The sequence below is a fragment of the Aphelocoma coerulescens genome, chromosome 1, assembly GCF_041296385.1.
Source record: "Aphelocoma coerulescens isolate FSJ_1873_10779 chromosome 1, UR_Acoe_1.0, whole genome shotgun sequence".
NCBI classification, from domain to species: Eukaryota; Metazoa; Chordata; class Aves; order Passeriformes; family Corvidae; genus Aphelocoma; species Aphelocoma coerulescens.
The window spans coordinates 111,302,782-111,327,909 of record NC_091013.1 but is presented as its reverse complement, the minus strand read 5'-3'; the positions used below and the strand labels follow the sequence as shown (position 1 = coordinate 111,327,909).

The following is a 25,128-nucleotide window of genomic DNA, read 5'->3' as shown; positions in this document are numbered from 1 at the left end:
TAGCTGGGGCCCAAGGCCTTCCCTCTAGTTTGTTTTCCTTTTTTTCCCCCCCTTCTGAAGGCAGTCTGACCTTCTGTGCAAAAGGAGATGTATGAGGTATGGGAGCCTGGTACTGCTGCTGGAAGGAACTGTTTTAAAATAAAATAGCCTGCTGTATGAATGGGTATACAAGGCCCATTGACAGTATTCTCTCCCTCAGCAGTAATCCTTACTTGCCCTGCAGGTTTAGTACTTTGTCAGTGTCTGCTACTGAGCTCCACAATGTACATCACCTGGGCACTTCACATCAGAATCCATTAGGATCTAGACCAACAGTTTTGACAAGACAAAATACTTTAAAAAGAAAACCCCCAAATAATTCTATGTCCCAAAAAGTGGAGAAATGCTTCTAAGGGCCAGAAAACATTTAATATCTAGCAGAATAGGATGCTTCTGATCAACAGAACTCTGTTCTCTGTTTTGAGGGTGAGGGATTTAACTGATCTTTTTTTTCCTTTTTTCCTCCATTTCCTATCTCAAAAAGTAGAGGTAGTTTGATTTTAGTCAAACAATTGAAATACATTTATACATTCTCTTTTTCTAATTAAATTAAGTAATGTACATTTTCACAGTTCTCTTGAAGTGTGGTTTTGAGAGCTTTTAATATGGATAAGTATTGCTGGGGTATTTTGCAAGGCATTTTAGATTGACTGTGTATTTTGTACATGCAAAAAAAGGCTAAGGATGTGCTAGCCATCATATACAGAGGAAGGTAGATCCACTTGTTCATTGAAACAGGCATATTATGCCAGGGGACCAACAGCAAAGTGTACTGCCTAATGTAAGATTTTTGCTGCTGCTTCCAGTAGCATACTGCATCTGCTGACAGGTAGGATGTACTTCTGACACCAAAGAATAAGCATACCATCATGGGGCAAAGACTTTCTCCTCTTCCCATGCTGGTCACACAGCACACACTCAAAAATGTCAGGGGGTGTAATTCAAATGCACGCTCTAGGCACGAAAACAGCATGTCTTTATCATCTGTAGTTCCATCCTTGCTTTCTTCCCTTCCTCCACTCAAGGGCAGAATGCAATATTAAAACTATAGTAAGCATTTTTTTAATTAAAAGAGGTTAAATATATGGGATCAGATAGGCTTTCATCATGCAATTATAAATTGTATGCTGGTTATTTTAAATTTCAACATGCAATTGAAATGGTACTGGGTGAGCTGGCTGGGTATCTGCTTTGCATTTGACTGAGTTAATTCACTGCAGGTATTCAGTTCCTAAGTGGCATCTGCTTTAAATATGTGCAGTAATTCAATCAAAGAAATAAGATGGATAGTTTATGTAATCCTTTTCATCTCCAGATTGCTAACCTTAACTATTCATGAATTATAAATGCATACAGCAATCTCAAATTAATACATGCAAACCCCCCTTTTTTGATGGCCTGTTGAAAACCATGGAATAGTTCCTTCTTTTAAAATATAATTGATGAAACTTACAAGCACAGTAGATCCTTTCTTCCACTTATTATTTGTAATCTTAAACAAAAATTTTGTGCAACTCATTTAAAATGGTTGTCTGTGGTAATATCAAACCTTTCCCCTGATGCAGGAACATAGGTAATTTTCTCTTCAAAATTTTGGATGCATCATTCTTACAGCCCTTTTCAGTGCCAACAGATTCTGTGGCATGAATGGGAACCCAAAGGCAGATATTACAGAACAATAACACTCTGTTGAAGCTCTCACAATTCCTGGAGTAATTAAGTAAAGGAAAAAGAAGCCTTTCTCTTTCATTTTGTTAGTTCATTCAATGCCATTTGGGCGATTTGGCTTGTGAGCTCTCTTCAGGCAGTCAGAACAATCCACTAGGTGACACCCTCATACTCCTCGCATTGAGGCAAGGAGATAGTGAGTACTGAATGGTTCATTTGTTAAACATTTAAAGCAAATACTGAGATTTCAGGGACAGGTCTCTCTTTGTTTAGCAATATCAGAGATAACACTGGTTTTGTAATAAATACTGTGTTGTTTGTATATAAATTACATATTAAGCAGATTAGCATTTTGTCACTAACAAGAACAAAACCACAAAGCAGGAGTTGTATGCAATATTTCCTATAATTATAATAATTTTTTAAAAGCATAAAGCGAGTCTGCTGAGTAGACTGAATAGCAAATATGCCTTTAGCATTTTTTACGGGGGCAACAGAAGGAATATAGCTTCAGTGATTTTTTTTTTTTTTTTTTTCCAGAGGGGATGGGCTATAGCATCTTTGAACAGAAATGAAAAGACCCATTCACCCCTAATATAAAGGAATATTAAAGGATAGAATTCAATGGAATTTTGCATGTTTGTGCCAGTGGTGATTTTTTCTTGAAGTTCTTTATGTTGATAATGATGCTTTATAAATCCTTTGAAGAAAGCATCTTTTATCTTGTTTTTATACACCTAGCGTAATGAGGCTTGAGCTTCTTTAGGGTCTCTATCTGTGAATTCATCATAGAAAATAAAATACTGTATTTTACTGCTATTATTCCTTGCTCTGCAATGACTCGAGTACTATTCTAAATGCTGTATGTAGTGAAAGACACTGGAAGTCTGAATTCACTTGCAGTGTAATTAAGAGTAACATCAAAGAAAATAAGAATTACATCACAAAATTAATGTAAATAAAAGCAAAATCATGGTAAGGCCCTAGCAATCAAACATAAGAAAACAACGTCTTTGAACAGCATGTTTAAACAGTAACCAGACAGGTCAAGAGAGAGACAGAAATTGACTTATATGGGTATGGAAATCACAACATTTCTTGTTTGCTCATAATAATTATCCCAATTAATTATATGGCAACTGTAGGTTTTCAAGCTTTTGCTATTCATGCACTTTTTATATTCAGCTGCCCTTTACAGTGCTCCTTCTTCTAACAATTTCAGTGCTTGTTCAGATCTAATGTAGAAAAACCCAGCTTATTTACTAATGAAAATACCATTGAAATAATATACTCTTCTGCTATCAGATATGTTTATTGACTTCAGCTAGGGTTCCTACCATGGTTAAGGCCCACTATATGCTTAGAGACAAATATACAGAGAGAGAGATATATATATAATCCCTCGTATTTTTCCATTTAATTTCAGCTTACACTTAGAAAAAAATATTTATAATAGTTTTTTCAGACAGTTTACTAAATAATGCAACCGATCACTTCCACGGTGCCCTAAACAGTCAGGAAGAAAGAGTTTTTGAAACTTAGTGATATCTCTATAATCCCTATGATGTCAATGGAAGCTTAGTTGGAGCCTATAGAATAAAGGTACTGATTCTGGCTGCCAGGCTCGGAACGATAAACTCCATGAGTTTCTGCAGACACGAGCGTGTGTGACCGTGTAATGTACACACAGAGGTATTCCTGGCAGCCAGCGCCGCAGATAACCGGGAGGCTACACGGCACTTTGGAGATCAGGAAGGGGGAGAGTCATTTGAAGTTCAAAAAGGTTTGTGGAGAGAGAGAGTGTTTGCCCCCACAACACATCCAAGACGTCATGTGCATATCTCTACCCTTGGAGAGAAGTGCCTGGGATCTTCAGTACTTACAGAAGTTCAAGTTCTTCTGAGTAATCTCTCAAAGAACATCATCCCTTGTATCAGAGGCAGCACTGATCTTAGTCACTTTGAGGGAAGAGTGCCATCTGCTGAATCACAACTATCAGTTCTGTAGAACCTTTTCTTTTTTGTTTGAGGTTTCATGACCAACTCCTGCGCCTCAAACTCAGGCAGCATCTTTAATCTTGTGCTTGGTGATTCTGTTCTCCCAGAAATTACATGTTTGTGTAAGTTTTAAAAATGGTATTACATATTACAGAATAAACACAGCAAGTACATCTGCTGTATAATACTCATGCACATACTGTTCCCCACATCTGAAAAGGTTAAAGCCATATTTCTCTTCCTAGAAACATTTTTGACAGATACACATACATGTGTGTGTCTCATATGAATGTTTGCATGTCTCAGTATCAAGGACAATAAGGGTGCTTTAATAGCACACATTTTGTAAGAACATCTGCAGAATTAAAGATGATGTCAATTCCTTACAAGACATTCTGATGAAATTCTGTAGGCTTACAATTTGAAGAGATTCACTCAGCTGTGCAGCTGTTATATATTATTACAATCTAAATGAATTTTAAGAAAGATAATTAGAGCAGTATACATTCACTCCTAGCAATTTTTCCAAAGAAAGCACTGACAGCTAAACATTACATTATGAAGTATCTGAGACAGTACAAATTGAACAAGCCTTTGAAGCTCTACTGTACTTTCACTATAGGTACCTAAAGTAGAATGACTCTGTTCTTCTCAAAAGATAAAAATTTTTTTAAAGTGATTGAAACAGTCCTCATTAAACAGGCTCATTAAAGATGGGGTTACTGTGGCACAAAAGCTTTAAACTGTTTTACGTAGGCTCATCTCGTGATCACATGGTAAGGTCATTCAAGCTCCAGAGCTTTAATCCACTGCTGTATGTAGAATTTCTCTGCATGTGAATTTGAAATTAGCAACCAGCATACATAAGACTTTGACATGGCATAAAATTTTACCGGCCCTTGTCTTAAATTTACCTCAGCAAAAGTGTGTGTGAATCTAAAAACCTACTATTGGACTAATGAACAGGAAACAGATTCATCTTGAGTAGAGAAAACTCTCTGGGAATTAGGAAAATGTTTTATTTACCTTCTGTACACCTTGTATATATATATTTGCTGCCAGTTACAAAGTAAATGGATTAATTTATGTTGCTAGATAATACACATGCCATAGAAATGCATTAAAATAATGTTTTATAATTAAAGATTAGAGGAAACATTATACATCCCATATAAACAGGGGAATACATAAGAATGACACAAGTAAGTAAATACATGTGTACATAAAATACATGTGTGTACATACATTCACAGAATAAGTGAACCCATTTATTCCCTTTAGAGTGGCCTACTGGTCGATGTGTGTATTTGCTTTTTTAAGAGATGCAATCAATTAAAATATGTAATTTAGTACAATGTGAGTCTGTCATGTATTGATACCGCAGAAGGAATAAAAAAAAAGGCCTTCAAAATGTTACTGGTGGTGCTGGTGATGTGTTTTCCTCTGGAAGACTATTTAGTCTAGGCTTAAAAAAAAAGAAATCTGACTGTATAGGAACTGGAACAGGTTACACAAAGATAGTATTAAATTTCAGTCATTAGAAATGGATAGTAATGGGATTACAAAATACCTGCTAGTGAGGGTCTACTTATACTTGACCCTCTCTGGGAACAGAGGTGAAATAAATGAACTCTTGCAGCTCATTTTCAGCCCTGCATGTGACTCTTGTTTATTTAATTAATTATAAAAGAACAACCCCAAATCTAATATATTGAAATCTAAAACTTCTCAATAGAATTCAAGGATTATCTCAGGCCTCTTCACTGTTTTTGCAGTGTGGTTTTAACTCCGGAGGTGCAAATACATTTTTCTTTCATGAAGTGCAGCATGATGCATGAGGTCACAACAGGAAGAGAAATGGCTGGCTAGGTACAGCTTGAAGAAATCTGCTCATATTCAAAAGTATTCACTGTTATTGATTCCACAATTATGATTGCTTTCTAAATGTGTTTGAAGTAGGACACTAATTTGTTTTTCTCTGTGAAAATTAATGTCTGATTGGTGTTAAAGCACTGGATTGCTTTTCTAACTTTTGGGTGTTCCAATGTTTCATCAATTCCCATCAGTTTTAGAAGAAAATCTTGCCAGTTTGGTTGCTGCTGACATAGATACACTGTATTCATATAACCAGGAGCTTCTTTTCCCAATGTAAACCAGTTTTGCTTTGCATTATTGAAAATTTGTCTTTACAGACCTTGTACACATAAAAGCAGACTAAAACAGATTCAGTGCAATCCGTAGGACCTTTCTGCTGTTGGACTTTTGGTCAGTTTGCTCTGAGGGACACAAAACGGGGCAAACCCAGTGACATGCCTTGTGGTTAGACTGATGGTGCCTGTGAGCACCCGAACCTGTTTGGCTGAGAACAGTGTGGGGTCATAAATCCTGTGACAGGAAGTACATCAAGGGTCTTTCTATAGAGTTTTATTATCCCACTGCAGACTTGCTTGCAATGAGGTTAATATATTCAATACCCTGCTTGGAAATGAAATTTCTGATGTCTCATTCAATCCTCATAACTTAGTGAATAGCTGGAGCTTTGCTGTGAGGTGGTAGTGCTACTTCTTCCAAGCACACCTTCTCTCTTCCCCTGCAGTGTTCTTCCCCTTCTTTCCCCACCACTACTTCTCGTGCTGTGACATAAAGCTGACATGGCCATGCGGAGTTGCTCCTGTAGTATTTATCTGTGCACTGTGCAGGAGCGAGGACTTGAGGATGCTTCTCCTGGAGATTTGGTCCACGCCTGGAGCACGGCCAGGCCACAGGCGATGCGAATCATCCAGGGAAGCGCCGTTTCCTCGCTCCGCCGGGAATGCCGGTGGAGACCCGGGCTGGGGTTTTGTGTGCTCGTTTGTCTTCGGCGGGGGTGGGCGGGGGTGGGCGGGGGAGAGCTGAACTTCTTCTGTGCCCGAGGCTGCCCCCGTCCCCTCCCCGAGCCGTGGCTGTGCCGTGCCCAGGGCACGGCGGGCTCCGGGAGCCGCCCCGCGCGTTACCTTCGGCGGGGGAAGGGGCGGGAGGCGGCGCCGGCTCCGCGCGGGGCGGGGCCGGGCGGGATGCGCCGGGCCGGGCAGCGCCGCTCGGGGCGTGCGGGGGCCGCGGAGGTGCGGCTCCTTTAAGGTGTCCCGAGGCGGCACCAGACCTGCCGCGGCGGCGGCAGCGCGGGCAGGAGGCGGAGGCGGCCGGGAGGGGGAAGGGGAAACCCGCGGCGGAGGCGAGCGGCTCGACGTGACACCAGAAAGTTCAGGCGCGGCGGGCTCGGCCCCGCCTGACTCGTGCACCCCTGCCCCGACAAGGCGAGGAGCCGCTCCTCCTCCTCCTCCCTCTCCTCCTCCCGCAGCCGCCGCACCGAGGGCGGGCGGTTGGGGTGGGTGGCTCGGGGGCGTTGGCCCGGGGAAGTTTTGCTCGCCCTCTCTCTCTCCCCTTTCTTTCTTCTTTGCTCCCATCGCCCCTCTTGTGCCCTCCTCCGGCGCTGGGGCGGGGGCGAGTGTGGGATTCCCGCGTGTCGGGGCGGGGGCGGCGGCGATGCTGGGCTGGGCTCGGGGCTGCCGCCGGGGCTCCCCTGCCCGCCGCCCCGCCTGACCGCGGCCGCGCTCCGCCGCGGCCCCCGACGCGCCCGCCTCCTTCCCCCGCCATGGGAGCGGGCGCTGCCGCCGCTCCGCCGCCGCGCTCTGCCCGCCGCTCGCCGGGCGCGCAGTGACTCGGCGGGGACACTCCGTGCAGCTCCTTGCCCGCCCCTCGCCTTCGCCGAGGGCGGCGGTGGCCGGTCCGTGCCCGTCCCGGCTGCGCTCCGTTACCGGCTCGTCCCGGGCGCCCAGAGCGGAGTCTGTGGCCGGGGCAGCAACTTGTGCTCGGGAGGCGGCGGACCTCGGCTGCGGGAACTCGAGGATCTTTTGTTTTCTCCTATCGCTTTGGATAGTCCTGGGAAGTGTCAAGGCGCCGCTGAGCAAAGCCCGGGCCAGAAGGGGGGAGGCCGGCCGGAGTTGGCGTGCGGCTGGAGCCCCGCGGACCTGACAGCGCCGTGCCCGGAGGGGGCTCGCCCCGGGAGTCCGGCGGGATTAGAGAACCTCGCTCACGTTAAGCTTCTGTGGAATTACAACTGGGGGCTCTTCGTTTCTCCCCCCGCTCTTCTGGCATGAGACTGCTTGCAGGCGCCACCCGAGGACAATGATCGCGGAGTTTGCTCACTTTTACCTCTTTGGATTCATATGTGTCACCTCAGGTAACCACCGCACGCGGGCGGGTCAGATACGCGGCCGCGGCGGTGGCAGCGCTCCCGCAGCCGCTCTCCTCCTTCCCTCTTCCCACCCCCAGTTTGGCCCCCTCTGCGCTTCCCGGCCCCCTCCTTTGCTCGGAAACCGAAGCTCGGCTTCCAGCCTGTGGGCGCCCGGACCGCGTTTGCCCCGGGAGCTGCCGCCGGCCGTGGGGGATGCCCGGGGCCGGGCGCGGGGAGCCGGGTGTAGGGGGATGCGCGGCGCCGGGTCCGGTCCCGGTCCCAGGGCTCCCGCCGCCGGCTGCTCCTGAGGGTCGATTGATGTAACCACGGCTGCTGCTGAGCCGAGGGGGCGGCGGGCAGGGACCCCCTTCTCCCGCGGGAGGTGGCTGCGCCCGCCGATCGGCGCGGCTGCCCGCGGGCACCGCGCAGCCTCCGCCGGGCGGACCCTGGAGCATCCCCCCCTCCCAGCCCTCGGGCCGGGTTAACCCCGCGCAGCCGCCACCGGGGGGGACCACGGCGGTGAGGAGGGGAAGGGAGGGCTTGGGGATGGGTTTTGCTTCCCCTTGACGATTAAAGTTACCCACGTGTGTGAAGTGAAGCGCCACCGTGTTAAGGGGGAGTGGGGGAGATGGCGAGGAGATAGGGGGGATTAATGGTCATTAGGCACAGTTTGCGCCGGGTTTATGCGTGTTGGGGCATCTTATGGTGCCTGTAGGTTACAGATAGGGCGGCAGTAATAGGGCATTGTGGAGGGCAGGTTTGGCTCTGGGCGCCCCGTGGAGAGCGGCGCGGGGCTCGGGGCGGGTGCGGCGCTCCCGGCGCCCGCGGGGCGCGCATGTGGCCGCGGGGCGCGTGGGGGGCTCGGGAGGTTTTCGGGTTTGTCTCTTCACAAGGACCCTGTTTCTCGCAGGAGGCCGGGTTTATCTCCCTGCAGTATTGTTTCTCCTTCTTAGGAACGCCTTGTGTCACACGCTAAGTGAACGCAGTAAATCCTTGTGCCATAGTGAAGGTTTGAGCGCTAACTTTTCTACCTTAATTGATTTTTATAAATTTGCGGAGGACCCCTTTGAGTCATTAAAGTTATGGTAGCATGAGACATCCGGTCAGTGAATGAATGAATGAATGAAGTTTTTGAAAGACTTAAGTACACTGCCTCAAGCTTTAAGTCTTAATTATGTCACTGAATGTAGTAACTTATGTCTGTTTCTAGATTATATCATAAATTTAACTATTAATTTTTTTTGCTCTTAGGTATTAGTTTGCTTCTTGTGGCTTTGGCTGTGGAAAACTTTGCATCCCTGAGTAGCTCTCACCCTGTTCACTTTTGACCATGTCAGTCATGCCATCTTTAATTTGATTTTTCTCTGTGATGCCTCCTTCATGTGATGGAAGAAACAAATGGAATGGGGAAGAGCCTTTGCATCCCTTTGCTCTTTCTGAATCTTTCATGGCAGTCATCCCCACCTTAGAAAAGCTGATTTCATAGATAGCTTCTGTATTGGGGTGTTTTAAGTTGCAAGTTAAGAAACAATTTTATTCAATTTATTTTTGAGTTCTCTTATCTACTTATCATATAAATGCTCAACAGAGTAAGTTGCATGCAAGTTTGTTTTTTTTTTTTCATTTTTTTTTTCTTTCCCTCCAGGATGAGGATGGTCTCTCTAATAACGTTGATTCCAGCTGAGTTGGAGAGGAAAAAAAAAAGAAAGAAAAAAGTAATGAATTTTTATGGAGGTTTTTAATTTTGTCATGTAAACAAATTCAGTAAGAGAAATAAGAGACAAGCACCAGATAATAACTCTGTTCCAACTGCTTCACCAGAGGAATTTCTTTTTCCTCTCAACTAAAGTGTGGTCAAGTAGTTAGTCTTGTGTCTGGAACAATGGAGATGCCAGAAACCTTTGGCAGGATGAAGTTTGAGGGCAGATGGCTGCAGTGCAGAAGGAAGGACAGGAGTCATCTACAGCAGTTTCCACACTGAAATCCTTTGAGTTCTGCTGACAGCTGATCTTGCAAGTTGATTGATCCTTTCCTCCCTCTTCCACTGAAGGTTCTCACTTCCCTCACTTACACCCACTACTGAATCAATGGTTTGTGTGGCCACACTCTAAATGGCATGTTAGAAACTTCTGCTGAGAGGTGGGAAATAATTGGGGGATGGGAAAGAGAAAAAAATTTAATAATAGAAAAGTGGGTTAGTGTTTGTTAAAAGAGTAATTGGTAAACCACTTAGAATTTAAAACCCCTAATTTTTACCCTGGTGTTGTCTCTGTGGAATCCTGTGAAGTACCTTCTTTCATGTAAGCCTGTGGTTAATAAATGTTGAATAAATTTAAATTTGAATAGTGTTGAAAATTGGAATATAGCAGCTTTCCTCCCTTATTCTCCCAGTGTAATTTCAGTGCTTCTTTGCATAGAGAATAAAAATTGCTTTAAGGGATACTTCTCTGGTATCCTGGTTTTCTTGAGTATTTACCTGCATTCTGCCCATTTTCCTTCATTCTGAGGCAGAATTTGCTTCAGAATGCATGGATTTTTCATGTCTCCACTCCCCAGTAAGCAGCATCATCAAATGAATATGTTTGGAAAAGAAAAGCTTTCACTTATCTGAAGGGCAACATGCAGAACATTTTTGCTGGGAACGAGTGTCAAGGTTCTGGTTTTCCACATGGGTGTTCACTGCTCTAGCAATTCTCAAGGCTAAATATGTCACTGTGTGATTTTTCTGTTTCCCTCCATGGAAATCTTTATATTTTGACGAGTTATTTCATTGCATTGCTGATTCCCATCTGCTCAACACCCACCCTTTTCCCCTTTCCTGTCCATGTTATCCCTTACTAATTACTGTACTTCCAATGGGATTGGTACATTTGCTCCAGAGGTTTTTTCATGCTGTGTGGAACAGGCACTGCTGACACAGCGAGGCAGGCCTGTTTTTCAGTGATAGTTCTAGCCAGTGGAGGGCAAAATTGTCTCTTGTATTCCTTCATGGGAGAGTTATCTTCTGATGGTTAATAGTTTAAGGGTGTCCATGGAGTGTCCCCAAAGTCCTTTCCACCTGGCTAACCTACCTATTGGAGTAAATAGCCATTTCCTGGATGCATTTTGTTTGTTTGTTTCAGAAGTTTGGACTTAAAAGCTCCCTCATGAAGTGCTAGAGCGTTTCTGGAAATGTTTCTACTCCTTTTACGTATTTTCTGTCTAACAGTAATAAATCAGTAGAGCTTTTTAAAAAAAAATACAGGGTAATTTCAAAGGATTATGAAAGTATTAAGTTCCTAATCTGTAAAAGCAAGTAAGTCACCCAGGAAAACTTAAAAACTACATTCTTCACCTATCCCCTAATGCATTGTGTGCTGTTCTAAGTAATTCTACTGTAAGAATATTTAAGAAGGATTGAGCCAGCTGCTTAGAGCTGAAGAAGCTGGCCACGCTTGTATTGTGTTTGAAGACGAAGCTAGCAAAGAAATAACCACATGCTGTAAAATTGGTAATTCCTTACTTGTGATGAAATATTCCCCAAGTATCCAGGTGTTGGATTCAAAACCACTTATCCCTATGAGTACTGATAGTAACTGTGGAGAGCAAACTTCTTTTTTTTTCAATTTGCATAAATGCGGATTTTGTTACCTTTTACCTAGAAAGAGGCACTTTTTTTTCCCCCCTATTGCCTGGCACTTAAGTTAGTTTAAACCAGAAAAACACTCAAGCTGATTTTTGCTCGCTGCAGTCAGTGTTGGTTGTCAGATGTTTTTTGTTCAAGTTACACAGTAACTTCATTAGCAGGGATCATCTGTAATGTTTGGGGTACTGAATTTTGGGGGAATCATGTGTACTGTCCATAAGATTTTATTAGAAAACGTGAATTTATGTAAAGAATACTGCTGAGTCTACATGATAAAGGTTTTGATTGGATCTACAAAGCTAGATGGGCGATTACAAATATCAAAAATCAATGACACACAGGTAGCAGTGTTCTCACATGTTAATATTAAACATTAAATGCTTGCCAAACGATGCTTTAACGTAAAATGCTTTGGAAGTAATGGCCAGAGAGATTCCATAAGGAATCAAAACCAATTTAGTTTTCATTAGAAGGTGGAAAGAGAAAATAAAATATTTAGAAATTCAAGACAGAAAAATCTACAGTTGTACTTAAAAATCTGAGAACCTGTTCCCTCACTCTCAAATAACATTGGTTTTGGTTGGCACTTAATTTTCCTAAATAACTGGAAGAGGTTTTTTTCACAGTCCTAAACAACTGTAATATTATGTCTCATTGTGGGATAGCTTTCTCTAATGAATATAATAATAATTTGCTGGGTCTAGCAAGTCCAGTCACTTGCTGCAATTCTCAGTGTAATATTTCTGTTGTTGTTAATTGCGCTGTGTGGATAACGGTCACTTGGCTTGGTGTCCTGGTAGCTGCCTTAGATTCTTCTTCAAAATTTTCCTTTCATAGTGAAGATTCCCATAGTCAATGTTTTAAGCTACTGTGGTGAATTTGTTGTGAGCTTTATGTACTAGAATAGTTAGGAATGAGTCATTTTGCTGTCAATAGTTGTTAATATTTCAAGGTTATTTTGTGACCAGGAATTTAGCAGGAGCCTTGCTCTTTCCAAGCAAATGAAAGGGCACTTAAGAATTTCATATGCTGAGGTCCTGACACATTTTATTTGTGTACTCAGTTATATAATCTCATTTGGTGGTGATAACCTTCCTTAGCTTTACACCTGAGTGCCTCTTCATAAAATTGTAAGGTAAATAGTGAGGTAACTGAAGTAGCAACCAAGGTGTATTTTAAGTCCAATAAATTGTGTAAACAGGGGAAGTAAGAGTGTTTTTCTGTTAGTAACGAGAAGCTTGACCAAAAGCTAAGAGTAGAGCAACACAGAGATATTTTTAAATATTGAAAGCTAGAGATGCTTTTAAGGGCAGATAATTTGCTAGTTCGTATCTCCTTTAGGAGAAGGAAGGTGTGCATATGTATGTACACATCTATTTATGCACATATGTATATATCTCAGTCATACACTGATGTCTCTTGGCTGACTGTGTCAGCCTTAGCATCAGCACTAAATTGCTGTGAGCAGAAGGAGATTTTATGTGAAGACAGAAGATGTCTTAGGAGCACAAATGTTTTGTATTGCTGACATAGATGCAGCCAGCTATGCTGGACTCACACAGCTGAGACTTGGTACTAAGGAAGATCTCAACAGGGGAAAAAGTGAAACACCTGGGAAGCTAATAATGACTTCTGGTTTCAGTCAGGTGTGCAGAGCTGGTTATTCTGTTGTTGGTCTTGAGTTCTGGTTTTTAAAGAGCTAATTCTTTTGGTATCCTGATTATTAATGTAAGCCAGTACTGTGAGTTACCTTACCCTGAAGGTGATGGTAAGTTTTATTAAAGTAAGAAGAGAGTGAAGTTAATTCTGGATGTCAGAAATAATTTGTCAGTTCACTATATATTAGGAAAAAATAGTGCATTTACCCAGATTTGTCCACAAAAATGATAGAATATGGTTCTGGAACATCATGAGGGTAGGCCTTTCCAACCAGGAATGTGTATGATATAATTGGTGTTAAAACAAGAGCACAGAGGGAGAGATGTGTATGTGGGATTGTCCATTTCAGGTGTAAGTAGAAGGGGAAATGGCCTACAGCTCAGTAAAACAATGAATAGAGACTTAGGGAAAGTATATTCTGTTTCTTTTAGCGTCTTTTGAAAACAAAGTGAGGAAACTATTTTTTGTGAGAAAGTGAAGGAGTACATAAACAACCAATGAAGTTAAATACTGTCAAATACTGAGACCTGTTCTCAGCCTTGTAGGTATTTTCCATGCCTCTCTTGTTCTGAAGCTTAGGAAAATTTCTGACTAAGACTCATGTGTCTATGTGTGTCTGTGTATGACTGATTAAAACAAAATTGATAAATTGACAGTAATGAGATTTGTGAGTGGCGTCAGGCCAGTCTTTTTAATTAGAGCCTGCTTGCCATCTGAGCAACTGCAGCCAAGGGGAAGGTGCAGAGTGCTCTGCTCACACCCGTGAGCAGCCAAGTCATTTCACCTTTGCTGAGGACAGAATGGTTTGTGGGATGGTATGATCTTAAGGTGGCCTTACCAAAAGGAGGCAAACTATGCAGAGGAGGAGAAGAGAAAACCTTTTGCCTTTTATTTTAGTGGGAAATAATGTTAATTGTGTTTTCTGGAAGCAGAAACATGGAAAATTAGGAAGGAGAATCTACTGTTAATAGGCAGAGAATGCGCTTGTGGATTTAAATAAACGATCAGTTTGTTTTAAGAGTTTATAAAGCAATTTTGTGTCCTTGTGAAAACTACATTTCAGGTCCTCAGGCTTACTCACACTTTCTTTCAGCACCACTATGCAAAGACCTACACAGAACCTGAGTACTTTTCCATCTAGGTTTTAGTGAAAAAATGTGCTGTTGGAGGAGTGGAGGTCCTCATGGTTCAACGTGGGCATGCACTTCACCTTCAGATGTAAATGTTCAGTACATGGATTTTGGTTACAGCAATAGCATGGATGTCATCTCCTACCTAATTTTTAACACATTTGGGTTTTATCTTAAGGGATTTTTCTTATATGTATAAACTCTAAACAACTAGTGCATAAAATTTTTTTTTTTTTTTAAATAAAGCCATCTTAGATATTTATTTTCTCATTCAGAAGGCTGACATGTATAGAATGCTTGTATTAGCATCTGTACTTTCACATAATAGTAAATGTATTGCTGAAGATTTCTTCCTTACTTAGCATTCAAAGAAATTCCATAAAAAAGTACTGTATTCCATATCTAAACAATAGGAGAGAACCTCTATGGATTTGTTCACTGGTGGTAGAGGTAAGTTCCATGAGGTACTCCCATTTAAATCTTGTTTTCTGCCACCAGACTTTACACCTCTGTGGGGCATAGAGCTTTATGTACTATGTTAAATGTTTATATTTATTTATGTTTAAGTAAATAACTGTAAATGAAATTAAGAGAGCTTTTAATTTTAGTACAACTTGCTATAAATTCAGCTTAGACCAAAATGGGTAGTTGAATACATTATTATTATTGAAGTGGTATGAATATTCTTAATCAGAAAACAAGCCTGTTGTCTGGACTGTTGCATTTTTGAAATACATATATGTTCTTTGAAGAAATGAATAGTCAGATATGCAAAATTATTCAAGCTGCCCTTTTTGGTTGGGAAGTATTTGCTCAATATGGTATTGCATTACCTTAAGTCTAATGCTAATATTATGAATGATTAAAATAATATGAACACCCCTGACTGTAGATTAAAGATCTGTAAATCTGACAAGCCTGTGCTGAGCTCTGGATTTAAAATCTTAAACTTGATATTTTAGTTTCTTCATCTTGCCTAGCGAATTAGCAGTGGAATAAGCTCAGTTGTGGAACAACCTATATTTCCAGACATGCAGTGCAGTGTATGGCAGGGATCAGTGTCTTACCAGTGCAGGCTGGAGTCATCCATGACAGCCATCCGAGAGAACTGTATAGTCTGTATTCTTTTCATGTTGCTCAATTCTGTAGTCTTTGTCTTTTGCTCCCTTGACTGTCTTGTACATAAATCAGAATTGTGATTTCTATAGTACTGTTAAACTGTTTCATGCTAGTATTGCATTAAAACTTGCTTGGCTGGCATTTTTGTGCCTTCTGAAATTTGCATGTCCTCAGGCAAGGTATTTATTTTAGATTCTGGGTTAGTTATATTGCATCTCATCTAATTGCTTAGATGCCTTTATATTGAAGATTAGACACATAGAGCAGTTCATGGTTATAAACTCATGTATAGAAGACTCAAATTTTACTATTTGCTTCTACAGTAGCATAATAGACATGAACAGCTTTTGTCTTAGAAGTTAGGTTTTAATACATGGCTAAGAATTTAATGTAGGCCTAAAGATGTGCATTGGCTCAACTTTACTTTACTTTGTTCTGGAAGTAGGTGAAAGGAGAAAGAAATGGTGTTTGATAGTGACCAGATGGACATGCTTGCAAGAATGGCTTGGATTCAGTAGTCACTGGACCTCGGATTTTTGGATTCCAGGGCATTGTGAGTTGTTCAAGTTGGGAACCTACAGTCTAAATTTGGAGCCACTTAAAATCAGTAGTGCCTGTTGAAAATCTTGATTCTAGTGTTTAAATTAAATTTCCTAAAGTGTTTGACTTTATCTTCAGTTGCAAATGTTTGTGGATCATTGTGGGTTCTTAGCCTGTCTGAAAGTTGAGATTGTAGTGAACATTGACTTAAGAGCCAATTAACTGAAAAAAGCTGTATAACTTTGAATTTGCATGGGCCTCTTTAGCTCTGTGAAGGGTGAGAAGCCAGTCAAATATGTGTTTGAGTAGGTATTCTTTTAGAAACTTTTCAGCTTGCCACTTTTGTAGTGCATTTTACTAACACTGGTCAAAAGCAGACTTTTCAACCCAGACATTTTCTGTTGGCCAAATAAGTCCAAGCACATAAACCCAAGATGAGGATAGCAGCCCCCAAATCTACAGTTGGGCCTGTATTTATGTGCTGAAAGCATAATACAAGGTCTCAAAATACTATTTTTGGATCAAGTGCTCAGCAATGTCACTAAGCTTTTTCTTCTATCATCACCTTTTGGAACCTGGTATTAAGCTTGGCACCTGGCCTAGCTTTGTGCTAGGAGATCTCTTGTATGCCAGGCAGGTTCAGAACTGGAGTTTGCAAATTCTGAATGCTTCTCCCCTCGCCTCCCATTCGCAAAACAACTCTGTCAGTGCAACTTTTTTGGGTTTGGAATATATCTAAGGCCCTAGGTACTGCAGCTGACAGGTACTTCATAATCAAAGTGTTTAATGGTAGAAGGTGATGAAGGGGGGAAATAATTAAAAGTAGTGTGAGGAAACAAGAAGAAAAGGAAACAAGGTAAGTAGGGATAGTACCAACCTGTTTTACTCTTTGCTTCCCGACGCAGGAGTTGGCACAGGAGAGGGTTGAGTTTGTGGGACTATGATGCTGTAGCAGCAGAATGTAGGAGTGAGGATGTTTATAATGAACAGGTTTGACAAAAAGGTCTGATGTAGCTGTGGAATGAAACTTGCACTATGCTAGGCATAAAAGTGATTGGCAGGAGGCCCCATGCGTGGAGTAAAATCCTGTCTTCACCAATGTGGAAAATTATGGTTTCAACTGCAAAAGGAGGTGAAGCTTGGAAGGAATTAGCATATCTCTAGCACCGAGTGGCATCTGGAACTGAATGGCTGGGTTAAATCATTCAGTAGTGATTAATGAGGCTCATTGCTCAGGTTATACAGCCTTTAAAAATTAAAAGGAGAAATGTAAAAGTAGATAAAAAGCAGAAAGAAGGAACCACTGCTGCTATTTACCTCTTGAATACAGATGATGGAATGAAGTCTTCCCTACCCTTTGATACAAGGAGAAATCTGTTAAGTGCTGCTGTTAAGCTTAGAAACTAAGAGATGAACTTATGAGTAATTGTTTTGAGGAGAATTTTGTGACTTTTCAAACGTGTATGTAGCAATGCAGGCCTTGAAATGGGAAGTAGTATGCAGGATGAGATTATGCTGCTGGTGAGTACTTTGCTTTTTAGAAGACTTCAGAAAATAGTGATTTCTGTTTTCTCTCCCACTCATGAATGTTAATCTCTGTTACCTGTGCAGAAAGCAAATATTGAAACATATAAAGTGAAACAAGCTTAGGGACGTAGTGAGCACTTTAGCTTTCCTTGAGCGTGATTCTGGCAGTTGCTGAGCTGAATGGTGATACAGCTTGGTGTCATATCAGGAATAAATGTTCAGAATGCTCAAAGGCTGTTACTCTGTAGGAGGATTACAGTACTGATATGAACACACTTCTGTTTACTTTCAAGTTTTTAATAGAGCAAGTACAGAAACCAGTGAAGTGTGTGTTCGAGTGTTAGATGGGGTTTTTTTTTCAGAATTGCTAAAAGAAACAAATAGTGGCATCGTTAATGGTACTATTGCTTAAAATGATTGACCTTTCCACATCAAGTTCATATAGGTAGAAAATAAAAGGGAGCCAGAGTAAGGTATTATCCCTCTGGAGCTCAAATAGAATTCCATTTTAATTTCTACCTGCTAGGGGATGAAGTTCCCTAAATGCACTGCTGAAAAATCTCTGCTCACAACAGTTTTGGCTTCTGGATTGCTATTTTTTTTATTTGTTTAGTGGCTATCTTGCTTTTATTTGGGGAGGGGATGGTGGGGTATTCAGCAGAAAATAAGAAAGTTTTTTTTTCTAATGTGGTTCTCATGACCATAATGTGGAAGACTTTTTAATCCTTATCCACCCTCCAGTGCTTCATATCAGATGGGGATTATTTTTTTCCTTCTGCATTTTCTGGGACAGCCAAGGTAGGGAGGTTGACCTGGAGCTTTAATGTTGTGACCAGAAAGAGTGAATGTTATTTTCACAGGAAACTTGTGGTTGTTTGCTTGCTGTTTTTTTTGTTGTTGTTTTTTTTGGTTTGTTTGTTTTGTGTTGTTGTTGGGTTTTCTGTTCATTTGTGTTGGTGGTGGTGAGGGTTTTTTGTTTGGTTTTTTTGTTGTTTGTTTTTTTTTAATTGTCTTACTTTAAGGTTTATTGATAGTGTGAATGTTTGTTTGATTTTTGAATAATAACTATGAATTTTTTGGGGGGGGAAATGACTGTTTAAATGTCTATGAAGTTGATTATTATTCCAAAAAGATTAGATTAAAGTCTGCACTGAAATTATTGTGTCTTCAGGATTTATATTTCTGTCTTTGACAGAAATTTACATTTTATTTTACATCAGTTTCCAGAAAGACACTTAGAGTTTATTTGTCTGTTACCTCATTACAGGAAGGAAAGCAGCAACCTCTCAGCTAGAAATTCACAGTGACCTACAGTCTAGTAATAATTAGAATTAAGCAGAGTTAGTAATTTCACTTGGCCATTTCGTCACAATTCCTGGAGGCATGCAGCTGATCATTTCGAATCTCATAAAATGAAATTTTATTTTACTCACCTTACTAAGGTCAAGTAAAAAGCCACATCAAGTTAATGAGTCCCTTTCTTTGCAATGAACTGAACGTGGCATTTGTTTTTGTTCTGGCAGTCATGAAATCACAGGGTGTTGGCGACAAGTCCATTATTGGCTCTGTGCAGTGTTTCTGAGGGCTTTTACTCCACCCAGTGCATTATGTGTGCAGACTTTATCATACTTGTTAAAACTTGTTTTAAATTGAGGATTCCTTTTTTGTTGTTTTTTTTTTTTTGTTTGTTTTTTTAAAGCAGTAATAAAGAGAAAATAAAAATAGCTCCCTCTTCTTTAGTAGCATAAATGAAAGAGAAGCAGCAACTCATTCCTTTTGTGGCCTGAGGAAATAAAATCTGGATGAGTTTTCAGCCCCTTAAAGTTGGAAGAGATTTGACTATTGATGTCAGTTTTTGTCTTACTTTGCAGAAGCTCAAGTTGTGTGTCACTTACTCTACATGATGTTACATAGAAACCTTAATAATGGGGAAAAAGAGATGATTACTAACTGTTCTTCTTAACTTAAAATGAGAAGCATTCTTAACTTAAAAAATGAGAAGCATTTAATGGCTTATAAAATTTTGTGATTTAAGTTCCCTTTTTTTGTTGATTGTAAGATTGAATTTCTTGTGTGTTGTTGATGCTGTTGGTGTCTTTTATGTGGTAGTCAATCTTTCCAGTCTTTCCTCTGCTTCCAGAACAGCCAAACTGGTTTTGTTTTAGCTCCTCATTTTTGTTTGATTTTTTTTTTTTTTTTGTATGTTTGTCAAACATTTTTTCAAAACATTTCTGTTTTGTTGCTGTTGTTTGGGTTGTTTTTTTTTTTTTAAAACATTTCTGGTTTGGAATTTTCCTGTGCTGTACAGTATACTTTTTTTTTGGTAGCATTTAGGGAAATATAATGCATAAATCCAAGAGTTTGTTTCCCATAGTTGTGATTTTTTTAGATACAGTCCTCAACTGTTACTGTTGCTCAGTTTTGAAAACTAATACAATCTGGTTCCTACTAGACATTTGAAGGGAGCCATAATGTATTCTAAATTTAAAATGACAATAAGCTCATCAGCTTTTAGAACGTTATTTTCAAATCTCCACTAATTTTTTTTAATTTCCTTACAAAGTTTTAAATTGCACAAAAAATAAAACCAGACCTTCCCCTGTGACTTGTCCTTTTCCCTAGAAGTTCCAGGTGTCTGATCAATAGCATGTGCTGGGAAGCAAGAATTTCATCTGAGGAGACTTGAAATGCACTTATTTACTACTTCCATGAGCTACAAGTTGTATGTTTCTTTTTGTTTTGCTTTTCAACTGGTCACTGCTAGATAGAGTTTCGTTTTTTTGCTACTGATTTAAGACACAGGTATGTACATAGCTTTCTTCAGGCTTTTAAGGGCTCAAGTTTAAGTGGTAGATCATTATTCTACGTATCAAAAGTGAAGGGTGATTAACTCTGGGTGCATGCAGTGTAACTTTAGAGGCTACAAATGTTGTTACAAATCAGGTTAAGGTTTAAAGGTGAAAGTTTGGCTGAATGAGTTTTACAGCTTTAAGTTAATGTATGCAAACAAAGAAAGTCTTGTTTTCTACCCATTTGTCTATGAGCAAATAGCTTGTGGTACGGAAAAGAAAACAGGAATATTGTGCAGTTTGCCATAAAGTTAAAACTACATACTTTTTACTTCAATTTAGAAGTTCCATTAAATAGGCTGAATCTAATAACTTCTATTTGGGCTCTTCATCATCTAAATATAAAGTGAAAGGATAATGGCTTCAAACTAAGTGATAATGATAAACTAAATGATAATGGCTTTAAACTATTGTAGCTTAACTTTTCGCATTAATGTATTTTTGTAGATTTCCTCATAATGCCATTAAATAATTCGAAGAACCTGTCGAGGTAACACATAAAACTCTCCTAGAGTGTTTAAACTTACAGATAGTTCTAAAGTAGCATTGATACCTTGGATTTTCACTCAATTTTCTGACTAAACCATGTTCCTGAAAGCGTAAGTTCAACAGCATGTGGGAAGAGAATGGCCATTTTTTGGATGACAGGGAAGTTATACAGAAAGGCTGGAATTTTTTTCAAGGTATCAGCCCAATTTATGATGTCAAAATTGTAACTAATGAGACAGGTAGGGCCTGTCCCTGTGCCCTGTCCATGTATTGCCCTCACTTACCTTTAAAGATTTCTTAAATAGCCTAGCAATTGGGAAACTCTTTTGAACTTCTGTGATCAATTCTATTTACATTGGCTAAAAGTTAAATAGTGTGGATTTTTATGGGACTATATAGTAGCATAAGAAGCTGTTCAGTTCAGCTGCATCTGAAGTGATCTAATCTGATAGCAATTCTGAGTGCAAAAGCCAGGGTGTATAAATGGAATGAAACAAAAGGGAAGTGATTAACGGGAATAAAAATAAACATCTTTTAGTCTCGGTAAATGATACCTTTAAAGCACAGCAGCCTTGTCGAACATAATTAAAGTTGTAAGAACTGGGGTAGGGTGAGTGGGCTCTATTCTCTGAGGTCATGGTGGAAATACAGAGGTCAGGGTTTTGCACTTAGTCCTATGTAAACAATGTCATGCCTTGGTAAGTGTAAGAATTGATTTAACTAGGTTAAGATAATTAAAAAAAAAAAACCAACCCAAACAACAGCAACAAAACCCCTCAAAAAGACTAAAAAAAACCAGAAAAAAAAAACAACACCAAAAAAACCCCCAAAAGAATACAAATCCAGAACAAGGGCGTGCTCATTTGATATCAAAATTTGAGTGCAGCTTCCATATCCCCTTCTAACCAGTTGATGGGGAAAGGTGAAAAGTGTGAAGTACAGGCTTCTCTTGGGGATGCCTGTTTCTCCTGGGTGATTCTGTGGTGTTTGGCTTTGTGCAGTAACATCTCTGTAGCTTCCCCTGAGCCTATTCCTTAAAAATCTGTGGGTAGGCAGTGTTTGGTTTTGCCTCTGGTTCAAATTGAGGCTTCTCCATAGAATTTTGTATTTCTATTTATGTCCATTGAATATTATTTTTATTTGCTGGGGAGTGTTTATATATTTCTTGCACTCATGAATCATAGAATAGTTTGAGTTGGAAGGGACCTCCTGAAGATCACTTGTCCAACTCCCCCCTCAGTGAGCAGGGACATCTTCAACTTCATCAGGTTGCTCAGAGCTCTGTCTAACCTGACCTTGAGTGTTGTGGTATATTTCCCCAAGTATAATAAATCTTCATTTAGTTCCAGTGGTTGTGGGGTTTGATTGTTTTCTTCGTTAGTGGTTTGGATTATGTATTCAGACTCACATTTATGCATGGTAGAGAAGAAATTCTAGGTTATAGTGGTACAGTTCTCCCTTCTGAATGACAGGAATTTTGTTTCTTTTCCCTTTGACTCATCTCTGACTCCTTGTGTTGAGCCTCTTTTCATTATGGTACATCAACAGTCAGGGCAAACCAGCAGCTCCAGACAGAACGTGTCCCTGACTGGCTAAAGAAGGAGGGCTGGCAAAACCCATGAGACTTGAATTGGAAATGGAGTTCTGGAACTTAGTCTGGCAAGCAGAGGCACCACTCCCTCCCAGAAGTTTCCAGGGCAGTTGCTCAGGCTTTCAGAGGCTTTGTGCAGCCATTTCCCAGCTGCGAGCTGGCTGGGGTTGCCCAGTTGGAAATGTCTGGTTGTATGAGCTGTCACTAAAGAGGGCTGCAGGCTCTTGCAGAAGAGGAAGATGGGTGTTCAATATAATGATTAAGTATGAGGAAGAAACACCCTGCAGTTCCTGGCTCCAACTGGCTCCAGGCAGCTCTTCCTTGGTGTGAAATGCTGCTTTAATGTAGGTCAGCTTTAACTGTTGTAAATGAGTGTAGTTCTAGTGAAGTCAATGAGCCGCTGTTAATTTACTTCACTTGAGAATCTGCCCCAAGTAGATGAGCAACTGGAAAACTCAAAGGGAAGTGCTTATCCAGCAAGAGAAGTTCAAAACCAGTGAGGTGTTTTCTATTTGTTTTCTTCTCCCTCTCTTCTGAGGAAGAAGTTAACATTCCTACATCCCAATGGTGTTTAGTGAAAGTAGAGTTTTATTCACCTAGAGAAAGCTTGTAAACTGTTGCTGTTTTGGAAATAAAGGGATAATAGGTGTTTCAGCTTCTCACTCCAGATCCTCTCTTTGCTAATAAAATGAGTGGGTATCACTTCACAGCACAAAATTGTCAGTCAGCATTCAGCATGACTGACATAATTAGCAGCTTCTAGCTGGAGGAGGCTGAAGATTGCTTTTGGTGGAGACTGCTAACTCTTACCTTGCCTTGCTCACAGAACCAGAGGCATCACGGACCCCAGGGGTTTTAATATTAGTGAAAATTAAATAAACACTGTGTTTTACCCCAAAAGCTTACATGGCTGTGTCGTTAGTAGTTAGTGTTTACCTGATGCTCTTAAATAGTAAAAGAACAGGAGGTAGACTGGTTACACCTTTGAGCCTCGTGAGGCTGAATGCTCTGTGCATTCAAAACTACTTCATCAAAGGCAGGCTTGGGTCAGCCTGGTCCTTACAGATGCAAATGTATGTCACAGGAAATTGCAAGACCGGTAACACAATTTTCTATTGTTCAAAAAATAACCTTACGGATCAAATGAAAACTCTGCCTGTTCTGGCAATCTAGATGACAAATCTGGTGACTGCAAAAGCCGTGTCAGAGCAACTCAGCCATTAGTTTCCTAATCTAATGTCATCAAGCAATGCTGTCTTGTAAATCTTTTAACAGGAGTCAGATGCTTTTAGTGACTAGACTGTCCACTACTTAAAAAAGATACAAATAAAAAGAAAAAATGAATTCCACAGTGTACTGCATACACACCTGTTGGAAGAGTGTGCATTAAATGAGGGAAGATGATGCCAAGTGACTCAGTGTTGTTGTTGTTGTCCTTAACGATTCAGCTCTAGCCAGAGACTCTAAGACTAAACTCTTCCAGCTGATGAGATGATGTGGTTACCTGGTTTTAATGTTATTTGCAGGCCTGGAAAATTTTGTTTTGTTCAGTTTAAATTGCAGCTCTTCACTGCCCAGTACTTTGGTTCCCCCTGTAAGCAGATGCATTGAAGTTTCTTACGTGAGGTGCTTTGCATACCAATTGCTCTGTATTTATACTAGGTGCAACTATGCAAGATGTTTACTCTTTAGTGTGTATTTCCTGTTTTTGTGATCAAATAGCTCCAGGAATATGGCATCGTTTTACTTTTTAAACATTCATAAACACATAATCAGGAGCTTTGCTACTTTCCCTCTTCCACAGGCACTTCAAATTAAATGTTTAGCCTGAATTTTTTTCTGGATAATTCAAAATGGTATCGAGAATCATCACGTTGTGGGGGTTTTGTTTTTGTGTTTTGTTTGGGTTTTTTTTGTGTGGGTTTTTTGTTGTTTTTTTTTTTGTGAATTGCATCCTGGTTGACTGTGTAAGACTAGTTGCCATCTGTATTTGGGACTCGTAAGAGAATCTTTGAGTTACAGACATTTAATCTGGTGGCTGTATGAATTCAGGGTTGTAAAGAAAGACAGTCAAATGCAAAGAGAGTCTCCTCAATATTTCTTTTTTCCCAGCTCTGTAATGTGCATTGTATATATATAAGGAAGCAGGATTCTATGTAGTTTTGTGTTTAGGGTAACCTAAGCATGGCCTTAAATTCTCGAGGGCTGCAGTCAGAGCTAAGTCAGGTCTCTATCACATTTGTCTGTAATGAGGGCACATCCTCCAGCACAGGTACCTGTTTTGTTTGGTGTCTTCTTCACAGCATGAGAATTCTCTTGCCTTCTGTACATCAGCTGGACAGCAGCAGTGGTGGTGGTCCAAAGGTCTGCCCTGAGCTGTGTGCCTGCTGATTAGGAAGTCATTTTGTAGCTCCAGACCAGTGGGGATTTGAAGGCAGCTGGATGTCAGCAGATTGTGAAGCAGTGCTTAACACAGCAAGTGTGATGGAAGGGTGACAGAGGGTTAGAGACAGAGAGGACCTCAGCGACATGTGATCTCTGCTAATTAGTCAGAAACAAGCCTTGTGTGCAGGACTTCCTCGACAGTTACTTCCTTCCTGATCCGAGGTTCCTTAGCATGGATAATGTGGGAGATAACAACAGAAAATTTCTTGGTTTGGCTTGTTGGCTGTGTGATTGCTC

General features: G+C 40.8%; 1 protein-coding gene and 1 long non-coding RNA gene across 17 annotated transcripts in view; both read left to right on the top strand.

Annotated features, from left to right (window-relative positions):
- Nucleotides 1–25,128, top strand: part of ROBO1 (roundabout guidance receptor 1) — a 654,072-nt gene that overhangs the window by 351,013 nt on the left and 277,931 nt on the right. The window contains exon 1 of one of the 15 annotated variants that reach the window (XM_069024572.1): nucleotides 7,394–7,923. The exons of the other annotated variants lie outside the window; for them this stretch is intronic. Within the exon in view, the coding sequence (XP_068880673.1) occupies nucleotides 7,869–7,923 (55 nt within the window). The 5' untranslated portion in view covers nucleotides 7,394–7,868. Of the gene's footprint in view, nucleotides 1–7,393; nucleotides 7,924–25,128 lie in introns of those variants that run through there. 15 annotated transcript variants of the gene reach the window in all.
- LOC138114761 (uncharacterized) lies at nucleotides 8,549–10,313 on the top strand. 2 transcript variants are annotated; one of them, XR_011152784.1, is made up of 3 exons: nucleotides 8,549–8,628; nucleotides 8,828–8,926; nucleotides 9,563–10,313. It is a non-coding gene; the product is annotated as an uncharacterized lncRNA (long non-coding RNA). The 2 variants fall into 2 exon arrangements; XR_011152783.1 differs by having other exon boundaries at nucleotides 9,169–10,313.